The 15,753-nt window shown below is 42.7% G+C and overlaps 1 protein-coding gene across 1 annotated transcript; it reads left to right on the plus strand.

The window, feature by feature from the left end:
• The first annotated feature begins 2,978 nt into the window (after nt 1–2,978).
• FGF6 (fibroblast growth factor 6) lies at nt 2,979–12,015 on the plus strand. Its single transcript, XM_074983653.1, has 3 exons — nt 2,979–3,318; nt 4,195–4,298; nt 7,250–12,015. The coding sequence occupies exons 1-3, from the start codon at nt 2,979–2,981 to the stop codon at nt 7,424–7,426; spliced, it is 621 nt and encodes a 206-aa protein (XP_074839754.1). The 3' UTR covers nt 7,427–12,015.
• Nucleotides 12,016–15,753: the final 3,738 nt, after the last annotated feature.

Raw genomic sequence — 15,753 nt, forward strand, 5'->3', positions numbered from 1 at the left:
ACACTTGAGAGAGTTGGCAGATTTTATGTAAGGTGTGAAATCTTAGCTCTATTGTGCCTCTTGCCCTGGCAAAATTCATTGTGGGTTTTTAACATAGAAATGTATTTAGCTTTAACAAGAAACCCAATGCTTCAGAAACCTTCGTGTATGGCAGCAGTTCTCAAACTGTGGGTGGGGACTCCAAAGTGGATCACAATCCAATTTTAGTGAGGTTCCCAAGGCTGGCGCTAGATTTGCTGGGGTGCAGGCCCCAAGCCCAATCACAAGTGCTCTGGCTCCAGCACAAGAGTTAGGTCCGTAAAAGGCTATTAGCCAAGGGTCGGAATGGTGTCCTGGTGTCTGATTGTCAGAGGCTGGAGATGGATGGCAGGAGACAAATTGCTTCATCATTGTCTTTTGTCCACCCCCTCTGGGGCACCTGGCACTGGCCACTGTCAGCAGACAGGCTACTGGGCTGGATGGACCTTTGTTCTGACCCAGTATGGCTGTTCTTATGTTTTATGTGGTGGAATCTCCATCCTTCGAAGTTTTTAAATCCCAGCTTGACCAAGTCCTGGCTGGGATGATTCAGTTAGGGTTGATCCTGCTTTAGGCTGGGGACTGGACTCGATGGACTCCTGAGGTCTCTTCCAGCCCTAGAATTCTATGATATTAGCGATTGGGTTATAGAATGGAGTGTCCAGATTTTTTAGCAAAGCCATTGGAGTCCTGCTTTTTCTATGAATAATTCTCCCAGGAGCACAATTGTTCCTGCTGTGATTGGAAAGTGGAGACCAGCGTTCACTGTAAGCTGAGTATTTACCTGGGCACCCAGGAGAAAATCGACTGTGGCCCAGCTGATTAGCAGAGCACCCCCAGCCAGCATGTGTAACTATTGATGGTGCTCATCTACACATGCCTCAGGGCACATAACAACATGTGTTCTGTCCCTGGATGGAAAAAAGCTAGAGGGGACACTGGTGGAGATGTATCAAAAAACACTCCCAAATAAAGTTTCTTCCCGATCACTCTAACTCCTGTCTGCTTGGTCATATTACCACACGGGTGCTTACACAGTGTGGGTGCAATTCCTGCTGCTGGCTACTCTCTCTCCCTTTTCTGGGACGTTCGGTGTTTCGTTCTCATACTGTGTGAGTCCTTTCAAAATGGGCAAACCTAAGAGACAAGAAGAGGAGCAGAGTGGTGGAGTGATTTAGTGAACAAAGCAGTAGCCTGGGCGTCAGGAGATGTGGGTTGTGCCGTTGTGCTAGTGCATTGCCCTGGACAAAGAACTTCAACTCCATGTGCCTCTGTGTGGCAAAGAAAAGACTAGCTGTACTCTCTGTGCAAAGAGCTCTGAGGTGCTCAGGGGAGCTGTACCAAGTATAAGAAAGAGGGGTGTTAGCAGACCAGATGCACTAAAGATGCAACAAGCCAGTGAAAATGCACCTCCCTCCCTTTGACAGCCTTACACTGGCAAACAGATTCACCCTTCACAATTTCCTCTAGTATCCTCCTTTGGGTCTCATTCAAGCTCTGTTGCCGTTGAGATGAATCACTGAGTCAGTGTGCCTGCCAAGATGGCTATTCCCCCTTCCTGAGCTCCATTGACTGTCTTTGCCTCCCAGGCCCCAGGCTGCAGACACCTGCACCATACTAGCAATCTCTCCTGGAGAACTTCCCACCATCAGGTTCCTGTGCCAACCTCCCCTTTCATGCTTGGTTCGCTGCAAGTCACCTACACAACAGTTACTCAGTCAAGGGACCTAGACGAGCTGGACTACCTTAAGATTCCTTTGTGTTACTGGACTGAAAACAGATTTAATGGAGAACCTCAGAATCCCCCAAGTGAGGAGGAATCCTCCTCTGGCATAACCAGTCCTACGCAATCTGCTCCTGCCCCAGCTCTGTGGCAGGGAGCCTTCTGGGGTGGGCTGAGGCTGAGAGCTGAAGATTAGCACAGTGCACTCTGGGAATTCTCTGCCCATGCAAACTGGAGATACCCTGAGGGTACTCCAGCTGGTTGCAGGGGACAGTTCAGCCCATCAGCCAGCCTCCAGAACTGGGGCGGGGGCAGAAAGTTGGTGGAAAACCAACCATGTTTTCCCCCCTACAATAAGTGCATTGAGTGTTTCCCTGAAGCTCTTGAGGATTTGGATATGGAGAAGAAACAGCCAAGAGCAAAATCCACTTCAGACTTTAAGATCCCCAGGCACAAAGATAGGTTCATAAGTAAATATAATCAGCTGTATTTTAGAGATAATACAATGGAGCCTCAGGGACATTCAGTGATGTGGTGGGAGTCATAGTAAACCCATCCCCAGAAATGGAAGCTGCCTTACAGAGGCAGGTCTGCTGTTTGCTCTCAGGTGGTTCAGAGTGCAGTTCTTTGTGTTTGTTCCATCCTTAAAAATGAAACACAGATTCAGCCCTTATAAATCTTATTTTCTTCAAAAATTGCCTTGACCTGCCTGAACTATCCTACTGGCAAGTGAACATCCTGTGGAGAAAGTGGCCAGCAAGGTTGCCATTACTCCCTGGTCCATAGCTGGATTTGCACCTTCTTCTCTAAATAAGGCAGCTTGCATTATCCAACCAATTTGCTTCCCTTGCATTCAGCAACCCCTGCTGACCATCCAATGAAACTTCGTTCCAGTCTCTAACGGATGACAGCGTTCATCAAGCTTCAGCCAGCTGTAGCGAGCTGTTGTGACACACTGGTGCGCCGCAGGGTGGAACAGCTATAAAGATAGGTCCATCAAGTATATCGAGGCTGCCCACTAGACAGTGGGAGCTACAAAACATGGTCCCCACCACTAAGAGTTCTGCTGGCCTGTCTGTGTTCCCAACCCAACTGCTCTCAGGCTTTAGTTTCATGTCAGCAGTCTTCATCTGCCTTCCAAAAATAAGCCTCTGCCACCATGTGGAAGGGAGAAAAACAAGAAGGGCGGTATTTTTAGGGCCATTAATTCTGACCACGTGCCCGGGAGGTGAACCGGATGGCCATTGCACAAAGACTTCTCATCACTATGTCCTGCGAAGCCAGCATTCACAGGACGTTGCCTGCTTTTCTTCTCTTGGGTTTTCTGATTGGGATTGTTTCATCGTATCCAGCTGTAAGCAGAACTAATGGCACATTGCTGGAGAGAGGATGGGAATCTCTGTTGTCCAGGTCCATTGCTGGGATGTCAGGAGAGAAATCAGATGTGAACTGGGAGAGTGACTATTTGCTAGGAATCAAGAGGCAGCGGAGGCTTTACTGCAATGTGGGCATCGGGTTTCACCTTCAAATCCTCCCAGATGGAAGGATAAGCGGTGTTCATAATGAAAACCAATACAGTGAGTTGCATCCAGAAATGAAATAGAATAGATGTCACTTAATTGCAGCAATCTCTAGTAATTACCCTGCGTAGGACACAAATGTTACTGCTTGATATTATTAGTCTAAACTGTATCTGTTGCTTTTTAGAAGTCTCCAGGATTAATCAGTGCTAGAAACCTCCGGACTGAAACATGTCATGAATGCTTGGACAAAATTAGATGCAACTTATTTTTACTCTGTTTTACTTTACAGTGTAGAAAAAAAAAAACTAACCAATTTGCACATTTTTATGATGTATTTTTTTCAACTCATGCATTTTTGTTTAAACATGTGAATCTTGAGGTTTTCAATTCACTCAGCATACTAGCATGACTTCTGCATAGCAGTTTGCTAGCAGTTCAGGGACATGAAGGATTTGAAAGGGCACAACTAATCTGAATTTATTAGCACTGCTACTGTGTTTAATCTGCAAGACTAAGAAATGTATTTTATTTATTTGATTTTCTTGTAAAGTTCAATTTATAAAGCCATCCCCAGTGAAGAAATTATCGCAAGCTTCATGATGCAAACATTTCTTTTGGCAAGACTGAGAATGTTGACCAGTCCATAGCTATGATTTACCAATCAGAAATTATTCCCAAATTCTGCAGGACTTTGTAGTACAACAGGCATGAAACCAATAGGATTCTATAGCAAGTGAACAGGGTTTTATAAAAATTATTCTAAAAACCTACAGAATTTAATAAAGAATGTGATGCCCTATATATTTTGGGAATTCCACGCAGGGGTAATAGGGAGATTTAAAGTTCTGTAGGACATTCTCTTAAGGGTTTTAATAATTGTGTTTTTAATTTCTTTTGATTATGAAGAGTAAACTTTTTCTGTTTGTTTAGGTCTTTTAGAAATCTCAACTGTGGAACGAGGTGTTGTTAGCCTGTTTGGGGTGAGAAGTGCCCTCTTTATAGCAATGAATAACAAAGGAAGGTTATATGGAACGGTGAGTACAAGTGCAAGTTTATTTTTCAAGTCTTAAACAATGGCCATGATATTGTTATTAAGTAGCCTTGGGTATTTTTTCTCCATTTGAAAATGGAGATCACAAGTGGAGAAAACAATTTTTCAATTATTACAGCAAGTCTTCTGGGTATAAGGTCATCTGTGAGTGTGGCAATTGGCATGATGTCAATATATTGTTACCGAAAAGCATTCCAGCACGACGGTACAAGGGGCCCCTCAGAAATATGAACTTGTCAAAAAAGGGCCAATGATCAATAAAAGGCTTTTCTGCTTACATGTCTTGCAAACCCCTTCTAGCAAAGGAAAGCCCTGCTCACGAAAGAGCTCTGGTAGCAGGCAGGAGAGGGGAACACCTTCTTCTGGGTAGAAATCCCATTGTGGAGGACAGGCACCACTGATGGTTAAGATAAATCCCCATGAGATTCCTCTAGTGGAGTTGTCTTCAAATTACTTTACATAGAGAAAACCCAGGTGGCCTCAAGGAATAAGCAGGAAGTTTGTTCATCAGAATCCACAAATACTGACTGCCCCATGCACATTGGGAACTCTCCTAGAAACCTGGTTCATAGCACAACGCCCAAAGAAGGAAAGAAAAAAAAAACAACGCTCATTTCCACAACCAACATTGTTCTAACACTGTGGTTCCCAACCTGGGATCTGCAGACCCCTGGGGGTCCACATGGGTATTGCAGGGGATCTGTGAAAAAAATAAAAGTGATTATAGAGAATAAGTTTTAAATAAATCGCAAAATTACAATCAATTTTTAAATTAAATATCTTCCACTAATGTTATGAATTACTGTATGAAAATCTATGCTGTGGTTTCCTTTTTCATGTCATGAAAAGCTAAGATTGGCTTTAATGGGGGTCCGTGAGCAGTTGGGAGGGGGGATTGGGGCCGCTCAAGTGAAAAGGTTTAGAGCCACTGGTCTAACATCAATACACCACCCAAGAGTTGTGAAAAGTGTTAGTGATTGCTCAAAGCAGTTTAACTTTCACATCACCACCAGAAATGATCACTTTAAAGTGGCTGGCCCTGCAAGAAAATTGGGTAGTACAGAGCTGGGTGGTAATTTATCAAAAATGCTGATTCAGTAAAACCTAGATGTTTTGTGGGAGAGAGTCACTTCTGAGCAATTTTTCAACTCAAGGGTTTTTTTTGGAAGAAGGTTCAAGGTTGTCTAAAAAGTTTTGTTTAGACACTTATTATTCCAGTTTTCCCTTCTGAAAGCACTTTGTTTTGAAATGTAAGATAATTATAGATAAAAATATGATGAAATTGGAAACAAAATATTCCAGCTGACCTAAACCAAAGGGTTTTTTTCATTTCCAGTTTGTGAATATTTTTCAAATTTCAACTCCTTCTTCTGATCCAGAAACTGTTCTGAGATCTGAAAAATTTGGAGGTGAAGTGATGAGAAAACACTTCTCATGAAAGGTCCATCTCCAAATAAAGATAATTTGCTAGAAATGTTTTTTGTTCATAAACAACTAAGTTGTTTCCCTGGAAAAACTGTAATTTTAAGAACGCGTTTTTGGTTCTTTAATAAAATATCAAACAACGGCCAGATCCTGAAACCTTTACTGATATGAACGATTTTTATTTTTGTAAATAATCCCAGTAGGACAACTGGCGTCCACAAAGCAGCAGCTTACATCCAAACATGCATATCTTTAAGCATACAAACAGCAAATATGCTGGATTCAACCCTATTTAGGAATAGCTAAAACAGGTCTGCCCCCAGAGTCCTGTCTGCTTGTCCGCTTCACCCTTTTAAAACTGTTCCATTTTAACACACCTAAAAGCACCTTTTAAAAGACATTTTAGAAAATAATAATAGTTGTGTACTTTACAATTCAAAATGTACCATCTACGGCTAATAATTTGTTACAGAAATACATGCTCTTCTGATCAGAAACTCAAATCATGATTACAGCATCAGTGTTAGTGACGTTACATATGTAGGACACAATCTCAGAATCATTTTTGTTTGTCCTTCCGTACAATAACGCAGCCCCCTTTGCCAACAGAACATTTATATGCCATTTCACATATGTACTTACTACAGTGTGACTGTGTCTACGCTAGCTCCCTACTTCGAAGGCAGGATGGTAAGTAGGGTTACAGGAGATTATTAATGAAGTGCTGCACTGCATATACAGCACTTCATTAAGCTAATTCTCCCGCTGCAGCAACTTCAAAGTGTTAAACTTCAAAGTGCCAGCTTGCGTGTAGCCATGGCTCACCTGCTGGTACTTCCAAGTTGCCATATGCACTGCAGCACTTCATTACTAAACTCCCGACACTCTACTTATCATCCTCCCTTTGAAGTAGGGAGCTAGTGTAGACACAGCCTGTGTGAAGTAACAAAATGTTCCCCATATGAATATATAGGAGACAGTTCCTCAGATTTAAGTGATCCTGTCTGCAACCATATGACCACCTTAGAAAAATCGCACATTTAGAACCAGTTTGGGGTCTGATCCTGCAAAATGCTTATTAAAGCAAATAGTTCTCACACGGGGGTGGGGTGTTCATGTGAAGAAGGGTTGCAGAATTTCCACCAGGTAATGTTATTCCTCTGTTAATGTCAAAACTTTTGCAAAGGGATAGAAACAAATCCATGCCCTGTGCACAACAAATTAGTGTGAGGATGGTGTAAATCATTCTTGGCAGAGGGACTTCAGAAAGCAAGGATTTATTATGAATTAACTAGTTACTGGGTGACAAGAAGTAGATAGACCACTGTCTGAACAGGTGGCGTCAGCATGTACATGACACTGAAGAGGGCTAGAGGAGTTTGATTGTTGAACACAGACGCTATGGCACCACCTGTTGCATGCCGTAACAGGTTCTTCTGCTCTACGAGCAATGAGAACAAAAGTATTTCTGGTGACTTTGTTTTTTTTGCTTTTCCTCCTTTCCCCTAGGCAATTTTTCAAGATGAATGCAAATTCAAAGAAACACTGCTGCCCAATAACTATAATGCATATGAATCTAACGCTTACCAAGGAGCTTACATAGCACTCAGCAAACACGGGAGAGTGAAAAAAGGAAACAAAGTCTCTCCTGCAATGACAGTGACACATTTTTTGCCCAGAATATGAAAACAAATGCAACAGTTAAACCACAGGAGAAAAAAAAATCTATTTCATTTTGCACATGTGAATAAGCTCCCAGGTAAAGTAATTGATACTGTTTGTGGATATATGTATATTTGAGTAGAGAAGTTTGTGTAGATCCATTACACAATATATGCTGCTTCTCTTGTACTTAGAGTGCACTAATCTGTATAGGTGTGCACGCTTCAACTGGTGCTGTACAGGAAAAAATTACAACCCTGACTGAAGGGCAAGTGTCTGGACCTTGTAGAACAGTCACAGATACCTTTTTTGTTGTTATTTGATGTAAAGTTACCTCATATAGTAGCCTTTTGATTGAGCGTTCTTATTAAAACCTGTAATGGGCCAAATCCTCAGCTGGATGGATTTCAATGGAGCTACACCAGTTTACAAATTCAGAGGATCTGCCCCTGCACATATAAATAGGTCTGAATCCCAAAGTCTTCAGTCAGTTTAACTCATTAGGGTCTCAGTCCCACAAATGGTTCCACGTAAGCAAAGTTTTTGTGCCTAAAGAATCCCATGAAGTCAGTGGTGATCCAGTGAGGGTCTACGACTGCCCACGTGGACATCTCTGCAGGATCAGGAACAAAGTCAGTTTGCCTGAGCCCTGCTCTACACTTACATTTTTGATTGACCTCGTTATATTGCTCAAGGGACGTGAAAATTTCATTCCCCTGGGTGCCATGGTTTACCCAGCCTAGCCCCTGGTGAAGATGTGGCTAGGTTGATAGAAGATTTCTTCCATCACTTTACAATTGCCACTCAGAGAGGCGGATTCCGTACTGTGACAGAAAACCTTCTATCAGCACAGGAGGTGTGTATACTATAGTGCTTCAGCAACATAACTGCAGTTATGGCACTGCAGCACTCATGATATAGCCATGCCCTGAGTAAGGACTGATTTGTCCCACCCGCTGCCCTCCATAGGAGAGATCCTGAACAGTAAAATATATGTCTTGAGTTCAAGATTTTGAACGCTTCAGCAGTTAGGATTGTTCACATCACGACTCCTCATGCCCTCTTGTAGACACATGTTTGTGTTCACATCTAATTTATCCACACAAAGTGTGTATTACACACACTCACATACATGCACATTACGTCTCTGTAACTATATGTTTTGAATGCACCTGTCACAATGGCATCTGGGGGCCAAGATGCCCACACAGAGAGATACGGACATGCCAGGAGGTAAATATTTAAAGGCCGTTTAATTTCACCTTCACTAAAGTGATCTCAGAGTGCTGGAATTAGGCTGCAGTATTTAGCTTGTAAAATGTATGGTGTAGACAGTAGCTTTCCGCAAAGGGATATTTCAGAGAACATCTTTGTTTAAAACACTGACTGCCCCATCATTCTGGGGAGTTGTTCTTAATGTTCTTTTGTGTGATAGTTTTGGACAACGGGAAGGCTGCTGTGTTTGTGTGAGATCAGGGTAAGCAGAATAGCGCACTAGGTTATGCCTGAACTTTCTCTTATGGTAATGCCGTTTGGAGGGAGTTACATCATAATTCCAATTGGTAAAGATAAACATTTATTTACTTACAGGGACTCTTTGCAAATTTCATGTGTTGTGCCCCAAATCTCTCCTAAAATACACATGAAGGACAGACAACCCTGCCCAACTGTTTAGATAACCTTTTTTTCCAGAATACCAGTCATGCCACATTCTCTCTGCCTTTAAGGAGTATTTTAAGAGGCCTTAAGTCAATAGTTGCTATAAATGTAAGTTGCCAGAAGTCTTGAGATGCCTGTGCTGATGGGATGCTCCTAAATTTGAAACTAGACTCAGTGCAGCATCAGATTATGGGCATTTTCCACATAGAACCACCAGCTTGCTGCAGAAGAGTATGTCCAAGTGCAAGATAATCTCCCACCTGCAACCAAGATGCTGAATATCATCAGTTTGACATGCCATTCTATTTGCAGTGGGTGTATATTTGTGATGAATTTTGGCCTTTTGACCTCCTAAGTACACTGTAACAGCCAGGTCCTTGACTGATATAAATCAGCACCGCTCCATTACCAGTTATACCAATTTACACCAGTAGAGGATTTGGTCCAATGTGTGTCTCCATATGCATATGTAGATGCACACTTTTCAAGTTATCGTGAAAATAATTTTAATATCAAGAAACGTTTTCCAGTTACTTATGGGTGTTATACTTGAATTTTACTCCAAATGTAGACTTTCTCAAGTGCTCAAACATCTTTTGATCACAGTGTAAACAAAGAGATGAAAAGGAATGACATGATTTATACATTCATAACAAGGCAAGGGAAAAGAATGATTGAGTTGTTGAGTGCAGCAGCATGGAAAGAGAAATGAGGTTGCCATACTGTAGATATCTACCATGTTTGAAGCTATTTGCGTTGCATTTTTAAGAGGGAAGGAGCAGGATGTTTGAAGACGGGTCTGAACACTGCTTAGAGAACAGCGGGTAAGTTCCCCAGCTGGTGTAAATAGGCAGAGCGCCATTGAAGCCAGTGGATTTATAATGGGACACCAGCAGTGGAGCCAGTCTATTATGTTCCTGGCTGTCTTGAAAGTACATTTAAAGAGGGATAGAAGAGTTAGAGAGAAAAGAAATAATGTTTTGAATGTTGATACATTGGCAATATTTGATTACACTTTGGCTCAAATGTTAATACGCTGGGAACAAATTCTGTTCACAGTCACAGTAATATAAACCTAGAGTAACACCACTGAAGTCAGTGGTGTTAGATGAGTATACAACTGGCATACAAGACCAGATTCAGCCCCATTAATGGTGTGTCATCGGTGACATTACGGTACACACTTGGGCATGGAGTCTGTTCAAAATACATCAAAAAAGTTAGGGATGTGCTGACTTGGTCTGTGTAACAGACCCCCCTGCAGGAACAGTCCAGGTGGGTATTTGGTTTTCTGGGCCATTAAAGCTACTGAGAAGTGTGAACACTGCCTCTCTTTTGTAGAGTCAGTGCCAGTGAAAGCAGAACGTGTAGCAAAGATACTGCAGCAGAGGGAACGAAGATCAGTGTGAATGTGGTGGATTATGTCTCTTTCAGAAGAGCTGTCTTCTGCAGATGATGCCATAGCATGATGGGGTTGCATATTCCTCAGATAAGCAGACATTTGGAGGGATGTGTTGACTGTGATCCCTCTCTAATGTGTGGTTAAATTCATAGGAGCGGCTGTCTCAAATGATACATGCTTACTTGACATCTTCACATGTACCTTCAAGTCATGGTATTTTACATTACAACCAAAGCCAAGTTTCACTGTTAGCTCTGTAGAGCCAAAACAGCTGCAAGAGTGTGGGCCTCATTTCATTCTGCCTCATGCACTGCTTGCAAAATTGTCAGCTGAATTCCAATGGATTCCTCCTACTTCACTGATGATAATGAGTCAGAAAGTACAGCTTACTGTGCAGATCTCAGGGGAGTTTGCAGAGAAGGCAATTAGAGAAGCAAGCTATAAGTGATACACATGGCTATGTCTACAAAAGAGGGTTTTTCCAGAAAAATTAAGCTTTTGTTGGAAAAAACCCGTAGAGTGTCTACATGCAACATGTGCTTTGTCGACAGTTTGTCCAAAAAATAGGCACATCTGCTGGCAGTATTATATCCCTCTCTGTTCAGGTATAATGCTTTAGTTGACAGTTTTCTGTTGACAAAACAGCTGTGTATACATTCTGGGGCCCCTGCTGTCGACAGGCAGGGCTTCAGGTTCACCAAGCAGCCCTGTTTGCAGAGCTTCCAATCAGCTGTTCTGCCAGGAGAGGTCTGGGCCGTCTGTCTGCTCTTTGTCAACAAAGCGGCTTGCTCTTTCAATCCGCCTTTATGTACGGGCGCAATCTGTCGACAGAACTTTTGCTGGGAAATTCCTTCTGACAGTCACTTCTATGCGAAATGGCTATGTCTATACCCTAATTCCCTCAGTAACTTCTCATACAGTCTTACAAACCCTCCCTTGCATGAACAAGTCTTCATGGAAGCGAGTAGCACAATGAGCTAATTCCCTAAGTAAAACACTTAGAGGAATGATAGTATTTGCAACATGAGGGAAAATACAGAACCCCTTTTGTCATTATCAGAACATATCCACACATCAGCCCCTCTTAGCAAGTTATTTGTGACGTCAAAATACCCTGTGCATACGGGTGATTGGCCTACATGGCTCTTCCTTTGTACGTAGGTAACATATCTGTAGAAGAATCACATTACAAGGATTGCTTTGCTCCCATGGGCAAACCCCATAATAATTTTAGGAGCTGATCCAACATCCACAGATGTCAGGATCTCTCTCTCTTGGAGCTGGATCAGGACCTTTCTTATGTGAATAAGATGGCTCACATATATCCCAGAAAAGCAGAATCATCTTTGAATACCTCATTTCAATTCAATTCCAATATTCTATTTTGCACAGTAAAATGGTGCCAAAGTTCTAGCATTGTTTTCCTGCCACCAAAATATACCTCATCTTCTGACTCAGTGTGGACTTACAAATAAGATTGTACGTTTGTGGGAAACACGAAACTGTCCATCATTTATAAAATGCAATTGCTTCTATTTTTATATGTATGTGCTGTGCACAACAACATAATGTATTCATAAAATAAATTCTTTTGATACATGTCTTGTGTTTGGACTCCAACTCCCTATTAAACTGCTTTGTACTTATTTCAGAACTGCTCTAGTCAGAAGAAATGATGCCTACTGCTGGTTTCTAGTCACAGCTACAAACAGAGGCCAGGTCATTAGAGTTAATGCGGAGCTGTGGGCTTTTGCGTGGTTCATGTTTCCTCTCTGGGGAGCCAAGAGCAAATCCTATTTAGCAGCTGAGAAACTGGGAGCTTTGAGGGAAGAGTGGGACTCAGACCTCTCAAAAAAGGAAAAGGTGGAGTTTGGTCAAAGCTGTGCTGTCCTGGACAGGTGTGTAGATCCACAGAAAACTTTGGCTTAGGGGCTCTTCGTATAGGGAAATTCTGGTATGATTTGTCTATCCTTTATGCTCTTATATAATTTCATACAAACATTAATTTATTTCTTAATAGGAATGGCTAAAACCCCACAGTTTCTTTACATGCAATTAATCTAATTGGGAAGGCATTTTTTAAAAGAGAGTTACTTATTTTTAACTGACTCGGGAGGGGACAAAAGCACATGGCCACTGCTAAAGATTTTTAGCTGCAGGCTTTAGCTAAATGTAGCCCTGAGTCAGCTCAGGCTGTGACCTTCTCAGTCCTTACAAGTAAACAGTCAGACCAGGTGGGCATTGGCATAGGACACCTCCAAGGAAAAACCAGTATGCTGCAGGCAATAGTGGCTGGGATTTTAGCGGGGTTACAGGTACTTTTGAAAATCCTTCTCTCTCTCATTGATTTGGTAAGTGATGCCTCTTCTCCAGAGTCAGTATTAAATTACTCCTTAAATTAGGTGGGTCAGACACCCTGTCCCCCAGTTTTGAGTCCTGCCATTAAACAGATTGGTGAAAGTCAAGACACCCCATGAAAGGACATGAGTAGCCTAAAGCTGACATACTGTTCTGTGCACTTGGGAAGAGTCCTCACTTGAGCCAAAGGGTCGAGGTAATGGAAGAAGTTTGTCAGTAGAGGATGGTTGAGAGGGGCAAGGAAAAGGCTGGCAGGAAGGGCAAAGTAGCCTGACATCTCAGAAGGATGAACTCTTTTTCCCATCTCTCATCCCCACCTCCCTAGTGCCTTAGCAGCAGGTAAAGGCTTGGGGTAAAACCTTATGCTGTAATGAACAAATACTCCCAAAGCATATTGTAAATGAAGCACAAGGAGTTATTTTGCCATTGGTGCCCAGGAGGGTTGTTTGCAGCAAGGAATCCAGGGGGAGGGAAATCTGCCCCGTGACACCCCTCCCTGGAGGATGGCTTGTGGCCAACCAGTGAGCACGCCGTGGGAAGAAGATCCGAAACAGATCCTTTGGGATGAAAAGTGCTAAATGAAAACCAGATTGTTGTCACAGGCAGCAGAAAAATCATGGGTGAACCATGCACTTGATCTCTTTAGAGTCCTTCTACACCTCCAAATACCAGTTCTAAACAAGCATTTCAATTTCCACAACTCCCTGCACCTTGTTAACCTTAAATGCCTCCCACCAGCACTCTCAGCAATTTGACTCAACTTCGTACCTCAGCAGTGCTCTTCTGTACACCTTTCTTGGTCCTCTCCCAGCCCTGTAAAGCTGTGGGAAATTTGCTGAGGAAGGGGAGACTTTCACATGTCCAGTAGACCTCTCAAGTAAAATTGAATTAAAAAATAAACTCTAATAACCTAGAAGTGTCACCTTTTCTGATTTCCTACCTACACCCATTCTCTCCTGTGCCTTCATGCATTTCCAGCCTTTTTCCCTTTTATTGGCGTTCCACCTTTAAAATTTCCTTGTCCCCATCTGGAGCAAAGTAGCACACAATATCCCAGGTAAGTCTCTTCTAGCCTTCTGCCTTCCTCACCTCTTTTGTACTGCCCTCTGTGTTTCCTGGACTGAGTCCATTGGCCATAATCCATTCATTTACTCAGTCTCTAGCTTCTTTAATATCCTCTCACCCTTATGTGACAGCAGGTGGCATTCTCATTAGCTGTTTATTTTTGCATTCCCACGTGTCCCATGATGCTACTGAATTACATGAGGAACCTCCATTTTTAGAGTCTGGCTTATACATAGGGTTTTCCGTTGGGATTCCTGCAACATGTAGCAATTGGCTATGTTCATGGACCTTCTATATCTCAGGTTTCATCTTTGGGGCATACAGGTAGATTGTCCTTCTGTTGGCACACAAAATTAAGGTCTGGAGCGTACCTCATGGCCAACAGACCGAACTAGCACATGCAAACTAGACTGAGTTTCCTTTTTTTATTTCTTTTAATCCTAAACCAGAAGTTTCTGGCATTTTTAGACACCCATACCAATGCACCACTCTGACCCCAGGACCACGCCATCCAGTGCTCGTCACCTCTCCTACGACAGGGCATTCTCCAGCGCCCAGAATTTGGACTATGTTCACCATGGTGAAGCAAGGGTCTGGTTCGAGCTCTACAGCAGGTTGCAGTGCACACAACTGCCTGGGAAGGAGGTAGTGGTGGTGCACATGGACCCACAATGGTGGCACTGGGAACCTGCAGTCCCACTCACAAAGAGCTCTAGGACCAGCAGCTGGGGGATCTCTGGCCCAACCAACAGAACCAAGTTAATGCTGTGATGTCAGACTAAAGACAAACACCACGTTGAACTTCAAGTGAGTGTTACGATGCACAATGCCCATTTATACAGTCGAAACAAGAGCATTCTCAGCATGCTTCAGTGTAAGATACACATACCTGCACAGGTGGTCAAGCTAACCACATGCATGGTGGTATGTCGTGCACAGAGTACACTCTTCTTGCTGAAAACAGGGAAGCCAGATCACTTCTCACCCACAGAGAAATCATTTACAAATTGAAGTCACACAGCTGAAGAAGTTTGCAGCTAGACAGGGCACAGCACTGATGGAATCTACAAGGAAGCAAGACTACATTAGCTTGCCAGTTGGAATCTGATATGTGTTTTCTAGCAGCAGGGCCTGGGAACCCCAGTCCTGGACCAGGACCCCACTGTGACAGGTTCTGTACAAAGAGAACAAAATAAGTTCCTGTCCCCAGAAAGCTTCCAATCCAAGTATGAGAGAATTGGGTGGATGCAGGTGGACCAAAGGGGGAGCACAAGGAAACAATGAGTGTACCAGTCAGAATGACAGGCGGTATTTCTGTGAATACTGATAACGTCCAAAAAGATCTTAGTCTGGATTTTTGGACAGACTCTCACATGTTTCTGCCTAAGCCCACTGATGGAAAGAATGCAAAGGGGGTAGTTGACCCGAGCCCGAGGTCTGCAACCTGTGACTCGTTAAGGACTTCTTTTTGCCTCCAAATGCTATAACTGCAAAGTTAAAAAAAACCACACACCCGGATTATTTATTATTTTCAATAAATGGTGAACGTCTAAAAGCCCAAAAATGAACAACTCATATCTAAAACAGTAAACCATGTGATCTCAAAACATTGGATAACTCCCCCTTTAATATGTGCAGTGCATTGTGAGATATGATACTGGATCTGTGTTTTGAGCATGTCACTTATAAAAGGTCTTGATTTTGAAAAGGAAAAAGAAGCTTGGGGCATTCCCGCTGTGAAGAGCAACACGTATTTTAAGAAAGAAAACTGAAATTAAACATGAAGTAAAATTGGCATCATTAAAGTGGGGTTGGAATGGCTTCAAAATAGAGGAAAATTGAAGATGAAAACAGAATTTCAAACTGA

The sequence above is a fragment of the Carettochelys insculpta genome, chromosome 1 (genome assembly GCF_033958435.1).
Source record: "Carettochelys insculpta isolate YL-2023 chromosome 1, ASM3395843v1, whole genome shotgun sequence".
Lineage (NCBI taxonomy): Eukaryota > Metazoa > Chordata > Testudines > Carettochelyidae > Carettochelys > Carettochelys insculpta.

What these genes read in the sequence shown, in the direction of transcription:
- FGF6 (XM_074983653.1), top strand. Translation starts at nt 2,979, where the DNA reads ATGGCCATTGCACAAAGACTTCTCATCACTATGTCCTGCGAAGCCAGC. An exon ending in TCATAATGAAAACCAATACA is followed by an intron (nt 3,319 to 4,194) that starts GTGAGTTGCATC and finishes CTGTTTGTTTAG; the next exon opens with GTCTTTTAGAAATCTCAACT. An exon ending in AAGGAAGGTTATATGGAACG is followed by an intron (nt 4,299 to 7,249) that starts GTGAGTACAAGT and finishes CCTTTCCCCTAG; the next exon opens with GCAATTTTTCAAGATGAATG.